Source organism: Diuraphis noxia, unplaced genomic scaffold, assembly GCF_037042655.1.
Source record: "Diuraphis noxia isolate RWA-SAM2 unplaced genomic scaffold, SU_Dnox_SAM2 contig0003, whole genome shotgun sequence".
NCBI lineage: Eukaryota > Metazoa > Arthropoda > Insecta > Hemiptera > Aphididae > Diuraphis > Diuraphis noxia.
In genome coordinates, this window is record NW_028301713.1 from 17,176,904 (window position 1) to 17,186,224 (window position 9,321).

Sequence of the window (9,321 nt, forward strand, 5' to 3'; positions counted from 1 at the left end):
AAGAAATTCATAGTCACAATTTTTTTTTATAACTATTCAAAGTTTGAATTTTTACAACATATTATGTAAAAATCACGAAAATTCGTAAATTATTTTATGCTAGAAATTCATAAAAAATTTTCCTTTTATATCTAAGATTTAAAAATTTAATACAAGGCTCATTATATATTTTTACAATAGCAATTGAAAAATAAAAGAAATATATAGTCACAATTTTTTTTTATAAGCATTTAAAGTTCAAATTTTGACTAAATACGTAAAAATTACGGCAATATTCAAATTATCTTAGATAGAAATTCATAAAAGTTTTCCTTTTTAATTCTAAGATTTGAAAATTTAATACAAGGCTCCTAACATATTTTTACAATAGCAGTTGCAAAATAAAAGGAATACATAATCACAATTTTTTTTTTAAGCATTCAAAGTTTGAGTTTTGACAACATATGTAAAAATCACGAAAATTCGCAAATTATTTCAAATTAGAAATTCATGAAAAATTTTCTTTTTAAAACTAAGATTTGAAAATTATTAATAATCTATAATATATCCTAGACAGATAAACCGTCTTCGCTCAGAATCGTTTTTCGTAAACAATGATATAATATCATTGGATTCAAATTTAATTCCATCCATTACAGTAACCCACTTGTAACCTACTGTACAGCAGAGCGACATACACGACTTACCCGCTTTTTTTAAATATTATTTTAAAATATTTGTTAAAATTTAAACCAAAAATTAATTTATTAAAATAAAGTGCATTTCTATAAAATAATTGTTGTACAGTGAAAACGCTGTGTATTCTCCGAATAGTTTGCTGGTATGTCTTGTGCTTGTTTAAAATTGGTTTAATTATGCTTTTTTGAGCTCTCAGATAGTATATACTGCTATACTGCTATTAGTTGCTTCTATTTCCAAACCTCCTCAAGTAGTTGTATCATGTTGTAGGAGATAGACAGTGTAGTATTAGTATTTTATTGGTAGGTTACTTCATCAAGATACTTGGTTAAAGTAAATTTTAATAATATTATGTATACGCGTTAATGTTGCGTGATTCACCAAGTGTAGGTACTCATACTAATTTTATTTTGTGTTTATTATTTATTCGTATTTATACTCACTCCAATACGTGGTAAATACTAAATTTTAGTATTTATGCCTTAGCTTACAAATTTTCCACCTGTATATTATTGTATTCTACCGAATTATGTGATGACGTATTCGATGTATAATTTTTAAACTCAATTATTTTATTATTAGGTACCTACATGTGATCTATAAAATAATCATTTACCTACATTAAGCACTGTAAATGCTAAACAATGGGCGTTGGATTAACGGCGAATACATCCATTTAAACCTCTTTGTCAATTTATATATCAAAAAAAAAATGTCACGATATCGAGAATACCTACGTGATACACTACGCGAGCAATAGTGAGCAACTAACTATACGTGGTGAATTGAACGCCTGAAACTGTGAATTATAGAGTATGATCTTGAAGCGGTAACGCTTTTAACAAACGTTAAAATCGCGGTAGATTCTTGCATTGTTCGAAAATAAGGTTTTACGTTCATTGAAGTAAACCAAAGTATAATACGCGTTTACATCTATCTACTCATAACACAATGTTTTTCAAAAATGATTCTGCTCTAAGAAATATATATGAAATATTAAAAGTGCACTAAGTTTGTGATTGAAAATAATTAAAGCATGACCTTTATATATAAAAGGCTGCAAGAACTTTGATTTTTTTAAGCACATAATAAAATCTATTGAAAATTTTTTTGATAAAACTCAATATCGAGATAATAATAAATAATAATTATATTTCCATAGGAGAAATGAGAATTGTTTATAAGTTAACCAGTATAAATTACCATAGTGGTGGTATTTTAATATTTTTACTTTTGACCCCTCCCCCCTCTCCTCAAAATCACTAACAAAATCATGGTTGTGCCCATAAACTATGACATAAATTGCAGGATATGAAAAAATCGTTCTACATTAAACATTTTGAAAGTTGGCAACCCTAACTATCAGTGTTTATATTGTTTTTGTTGCCAGTATTTTTGATTTACCGTTAAGATTTATCTAATCATTAAAAGAAACGATTTGAAATTATAAGAATTTTTGTTTTTACGAAAAAAGATTAATTATATGAAAATATTTCTGGTCTGTCTAGATACCTAAATAAATAAATCGGTATTATATTCCATAGGTACAATAGGTACATATATAATATTGTAATAATATGTCAACGTTTAAAACCAACATTGAATACTGTTCTAATTAAGTACAATAAATTTAAAAAGGTGGTTTATTTATTTATAGGACATAGGTTGTTTGAATTCATTGTTTATACCATAGACCTATTAACTCATGGACGGCGCATAGAGAGAGAATATTCAATTCAACATTCATGAGTGAGAGAGAAAGACCGATACTCGGGAATCAATGGAAGAAAAACTCAAAATGTTTCGTTCTTTTATGAAATATGAAATATTTATTATCTAAGATAATAGGTATATGATTTATTTTGATTTTTATAATAATATTTACAACAGATAATAGATAGGTCTATAGGACGTCTATGGTACTATTATTTATAGTACATGGAGTAATAAACAGTTTTATTGTTTTTTTCCCCATGATATTCTCGACCAGATATCTGTCTCTCTCACTCAATATCTTATTTGTTTAAATGGACGGGAGGTGAGGAAAGCGCCGTCCATGAGTTAATAGGTCTATGGTTTATACCTAGAGTATATTAAAAATATTATACATATAATATTGTAAGCACATTACTCATGTAAATTACAGATGAGTACGCAATATTATGATAGTACAATAGGTACATTTTTAGGTTCATTATATTATTATTATAATCAATTGAAAATTACAATAGTTAAACATTTTATTACTAGTCCTCGTTATTTAGATTTGATTTTATAATTTGTACAGATGTTATTTGTTCTATAACCGTGAAGTAGTGTATAATATATAGCCTTGGAAATAAATGTTGTGAAAAATAGTTTTTCCTTGTACATTTAAGTGCATATAATAAAGTTATAACTTATAAGCACAACAAACAGGGCCGGCGTGAATGAATAACAAGTGGGGGGGGTGTGCTATGGTAAATTTGCCGACTTAAAAAAAAAAATAATAATTAAAATTTGTTAAAATGTTGTCATGTACTCATGTATTTATCAAATTACTTGCATTCAAAATATAAAATATGGTAGGTTATACAATACACATAGATTATAATATTTCTATAAGATATTTAATTTTTACATAATTATTCTTCTTTCTTTCAAAAGTGACCATTTATCAACAAGCATTGTTATATTAACATTATCCAAAATATCTTTGTTTAATAAGATATGTTTTAACATACCTTTTTCTGGTTCTTCAGTTCTAGATTCCATGCATTTTCCTAGTTCAACTAGTTCAATGTCTTGTTTATCTATTAACAATTAGTATATTTTGAAATAATATAATTTGATTTTTGTAAAAAACCAACGTGTAAATAATCTAATTTACTTGTAATATTTGGTATATCTGAAGATATCAGTTGTACAGGTACAGTTTCCAAAGATAGGGTAGAAAAATGGCCTTTGTCCTACATATTAAAAACAGAAATTTAAAATTCAGAAAAAATCTTAATTTATTATATTATATTATACACAAAGTTTAAATTATTTTATAATAAATAATAATGAATAAACTAATAAATAAATATACTTAAATATCTGAAGGTTTTAAATTCTAAAGCTAAAACAAATCATACCTCCTCATTATTTGTTGATAGCTGTACACTTTTCCTTTTACACAGTGCAGATGCTGCTATAAATGGATTGTCAGGAGCGCCAAAATGTTTCACGTTTATTCTGTTACCACCGTGTACATTTAATTCATGTTTTCTTCTATAATCGTCGTCGAATGTGCTACCACAGGTTAAGCATTCGAGTTTTGTCCTTTTTCTCTTTTTACTCGTATTCATTTTTAACAAAATTGAAAATACCAACAATATAACACAATAACAACACAACAGGAGTCGATAGAATAAATTTCAATTTATAAAATGAAAACGATAACGTCGATAACAACATTTTGATGTGTATTGTAAAATACTAAATAGGAAAATACAACCAATGCTATTAATAATCTATTTATATCCGCAATACTGATGATAATAAATAAACTGATTGCACTGTTGTAGTTTCAGCCGTTTCAGGGTGCCTCAAAATATGACATAAGCAAAAAATAATCTACCAGACCTGTGACTCATCAAAATTGTGAAACCATAATAATTAATAATAATATTTAAAATTCACAATTTTTTTTTTGTGTATCAATAATCAATAATAAATAAGTAGGTACTTTTTCTACTTTTTACCTTTATTTTTAAATTTGCCGACTTCTTATACAAATAATAATTTGCCGACTAATTAACATAAAAATACCAAGTAGGGGGGTGTGACACCCCCCCACACCCACCATTAACGCCGGCCCTGACAACAAATAATTATTGATTTAAAGATGTTCTATTTTTAAAACTAATAAATTACAATCAGTTAGTATGTTAATATCATAGAGCAATATCGAAGTTCGTAGTTCTAATAAACATTTAATCATGTATATGGTACCTATCTTTTTTTAAATTTTTAATTGTTTATAACACTAAAAAAAAAATCAAGAACAATAGTAAGCATATTTTATTTCCCGGTAAGCATCTAAATAGTGTCAAATTATACCTATATGGTACTATACTGCCAGTTGACACACAGTCGTTGAGTACATCAGCTACGTTAATTACTATTAGTTAATACATTTGTTGCCATTATTTTACTGTATCACCAACCGACCAACCCATCTTAACCGTATAAGTAATCGATTTTCTCTATAGAAGGTCAGGATTTGGAGGAGCGACAATTTTGACCATTCACCAACTCGATTGAACAAAACAAACGAGCATTATTGGAACCTATTTTAAAGCGTTGGTTTTGTACAATATAAGGGAAAGTATTTAGAATAGTGGTTAGAAAAATGATCGAAATTTTGAGTAGGTATAATATTTAGAAAGGCACATACTTATGCCTTCTATTGAAGTATATTGGTATACCGACTGTTCCATTACTTAACATTTAACTATATTTAAATAATATATCAAATGCTGAATTCTCGTAACAGAATAAATGCCCATAGATCATTAATATAATATTATGGTATGACTTTCACTTTATCATGTGATAATTAATTTTTTTGACATCTCTCCTTATAAGTGAGTATGAATTGAAATAAATTAAAGTGCAGAATATCACAATTTCATTTAGATTTATCATAAAATGTACAATAAGCATTATGTGTTTGTATAAATGTTTACTGTGAATAATCATATTTAAATTTAATTAATGAGATGTATTTTTAGTGAAAACATTATAGGCATTTTTATGTAGTCAAAACGTATAGAGTAGGCACGTAAACAAAAATCGTAAATAAATTTTAATCAATATTTACGATAATTGTTATAATTTCTGATCCGACAAAATATTTTTAGTTAGGTGTTGTAATAAAAAGTATAATTCATTTTCTTCTTCAACACCAACCAAACTAACAAATCAAAATGCAGTGATCACGTATCAATATAATTCTATTCGATTATACGGATGAGGGAACATGATTCCCTGAATTTAAAACAGATATTTTGAGGTGCATATTTTATAGGATCAAAACTCAACGCATAGCTATATTATATTATGATGATGGGAGGAAGAATATTTTATTGCAGTGAATGGATAATAAAACACGTCCAACCATTAATCAACTAAGCTATATGAAAGAGTGTCAATTTACTTATCGATAAATGGTGGTGGTAAGATACTATAATACATCTATCTATAATATTTGAAAAAACGGTTAGCTTATCTAGTTGAATGAATATGCGGTGGCTGAAGTCCGACGATTGAATAGCTGATATACATATATTTTTCGAATTTTTTTTTTTCATTTTAAATAACGAAACAAATGAAATAATGGTTTCTTGAACTCGATTTATGGCTAGTAATAAGTCCATTAAATTATAACAAATCAAAAATGTATCAATAGTTAATTTAACCCGTCACAAGTCAACATAACTACTAATAACTGATTATGAAAAAGAGTCCAGTAGAGTTAACCATACAATTCAACAAACAACCGATTAATATATTGGAAGATAGAAATAGAACTATAATTATTGATCCACTTTTATATAAACTAAATATAAGGGGGGATTAAATAATAGTTAATTAATACAAATGAATTATAAATATGATTTTATTACATTTTTGCAAGGCGGGTAAGTTAATGATTTTTTTTAACTCAGTTAAGTTAACAAATTTTGTTAACTTAATTTCAATTAATAAATTAAGTTAGTAAAAAAATAAATCATTGAAAAGGTTTTAAAATAAGTGAAAATTACAAATGTATAATACACCACTATTTATAGGTACCTTTTTTTGGGACGCAAGTAACATGCAGCCATTTTTTTATGATCAACGAGGAATAACTATCAAAAACAAATTATTTTGTATACGTATGGTAGGTCATAGATATAGGTATTATTATTATTGTACAAAAGAAAAAACAAGGACTATAATCACGGATTGAAATATATTATATATTTGGTAAAATTAAAATGATTTTCATATGATAAAATTGTTATATATGTACCCTAGCTGCAATAGTGTACAATATTAATGCACACTATAAAAGTATAAAAGCTAAAATGTTATAGCCCTTTTCAATCTGCAAAAACTTCGATCTCCTGTCTTATAGGGTGTTTCTAAAAAGGTTGAGGTAACTAGTATTATGCGTACTCAGTGTACCCAATGAAGATTTTATGAATTTTTTTCAAACTTCAAAATCTGGGTTTATTCATCTTATTTTTAGAAAATTATCTTAAATGTAAAAATTAACACTCAAGTTCAAGCAAAAATTTTCATATACGAAACGAGGTGTCACATCATTTTTACGCTTGTCGCGCGTTATTCACGTTCGAATCGCAAACTAAAAAAAAAAATGGTGTGACACGTCGATTCGTATGAGAAAATTACAAGGTAAACATTGGTGATAGTTATTTGTTGTCATTTACCATAAGTACAAAATGAAATGTTTATCTTATCGAGTCAAAATAATTATGTTACTGCAATATCCAAAAACTGGAATTTCAGTATAAGTAGGAACACAAATAGTTAGTTCATTTATATCTAACTTATGACTCATGACATTGCGGATACAAGTTACTATATTTTATTACCTGTACATCTAAAACACATACCTAACTTAAATTCGAACCTTTACAACTCTGTTAATGCTAGTTTTGTTATTATTTTATAATTTTTATTAGTTGACAATGTAAAATAATTCACCAATTTAATCATGTATGTTAAATGACAATAAATAACTATCACCAATGTTTACCTTGTAGTTTTCTCATACGAATCGACGTGTCCCACCATTTTTTTTTAGTCAGCGATTCGAGCGTGAAAAACGCGCGACAAGCGTAAAAATGATGTGACGCCTCGATTCGTATGAGAATTTTTCAAAAAATTAAACTTTAGTGTTAATTTTCACCTTTAAGATAATGTTCTAAAAATAAGATGAATAAACCCAGATTTTGAAGATTGAAAAAAATTTCAAAAAAATCTTCATTGGCTCATCACACTGAGTAGGTACGCATATACTAGTCACCTCAACCATTTCAGAAATACCCTATATAGTTATATAGTTATATCTACGCATGGACAGTTTCCGGGCCAAATAAGTAAAAAAATGTTGACTCTTATTTCCGGTAAAATATACCTACTGCTGTGAAGGACATTTCCGTAAAATATTGTTTGGAAACCATTTGACATTATATACAAATACAACAGTCATGATTCATAAGTTCACACAGAAATAGGAAAATGACCTAATAATTAAATAAAAAAATATAATATATAGTATAAACAGTATTTTATTTTTATTAAAATGCCAGATTACAATTTTCAAGGTAATACTCCAACGTATTACACAATTGCACCTAAAACTTATGAGTACCTATAATGACAGTGTTACAAATTAATAAAACGTTTAAAACGTCATAAAAAAAGAAATTAGTTTGAAAAAAAAATAGTTATATATTATATAGGTATAATACAATTATTATAGTAGGTACATAATAATATAATCGAAACCCATAGTACCTATAGGCATAACAACTCGTAGACAACAAATGAGTGGTCTATTGTCGTCTAAAACATTTAATTATTTCCATTATTAAATTATTTATTATACACGTAAGTCATTGTCACTGACGAGGAAGGTGTTTGGTAATATTATTATCAAATCAATGCATCAACTAATATTTAAATCTCATAAAATACCTATAATATAATATAATATATGCCATAATATCAGTCTGTGGTAGCATTCGTATAAGATTATATATTATAGATTCACAAATAATAGTATTTAAAATTAATCATATTACAGTCGATTCTCGGTAACTTAAATATTAGTTTTTTAAGGTATACATTTTGAATAATACACAAATAAAATTTATATTTATCCCCCTGCCTTTTTGAATTGTTGAGACTCGAACGTATTTATTAATTATAATTTATAAATAAATCGCAATTTTATTATGTACCCATATAAATAATGACCAATTATTTACAGTTCTAGTTGGATATTTACATTTTGTTATAATAATTTTCAATTTTTTTTATAACAAAAATTATACACAATAACTTCTCTTATGCAGAATTATTGTATGTGTTTGATATAGATATTAAAAGTTTTTTCTATATTTTTAATTTGTAATTTTAATTTATGTTATAAAATAATATGCACCTGCAGTTCAAACTATACATATGATGCAATTAACTTACTCTCGTATCGTAATAAAACAGAAACATTTTATTATTATTATTTTTATTAATTAACCCACAGCAAATGTGGTGGTTATTTTTTTTTTTAACTGCGTGCAGGTAAGGTAGGTACTGGTGGTTTGAAACACATGCATATGTGGTAAGATTTTCGCCACTAAGAACCCATCCGGGAACTAGTGGCAGTGGAGTGTTAAGTGCACTCAATTATGAAAGTCAATACATTCATTAATACCGTTAAAATTATTGATCTTGATCAAATCGTTCGACATAGATCTTATACCTCTGAATAATCAATATATATCTTAATATTTTTTTAGTAAATTGTTCATCTACAAGAAGTCCTTTATAAAATTTTCTCTGAATAAAGAATAGCTATATTGCTTATAGTATGCCTACCTTAAA

General features: G+C 26.8%; 1 protein-coding gene across 1 annotated transcript; it reads right to left on the reverse strand.

Moving 5' to 3' along the window:
• Positions 1 to 3,294: 3,294 nt before the first annotated feature.
• Positions 3,295 to 4,432, reverse strand: LOC149056880 (uncharacterized). The gene is made up of 3 exons (XM_089223217.1): positions 3,795 to 4,432; positions 3,548 to 3,626; positions 3,295 to 3,470 (listed from the first exon to the last, which is right to left on the reverse strand). The coding sequence occupies exons 1-3, from the start codon at positions 4,005 to 4,007 to the stop codon at positions 3,295 to 3,297; spliced, it is 468 nt and encodes a 155-aa protein (XP_089079343.1). The 5' UTR covers positions 4,008 to 4,432.
• Between the last annotated feature and the right edge of the window lie 4,889 nt (positions 4,433 to 9,321).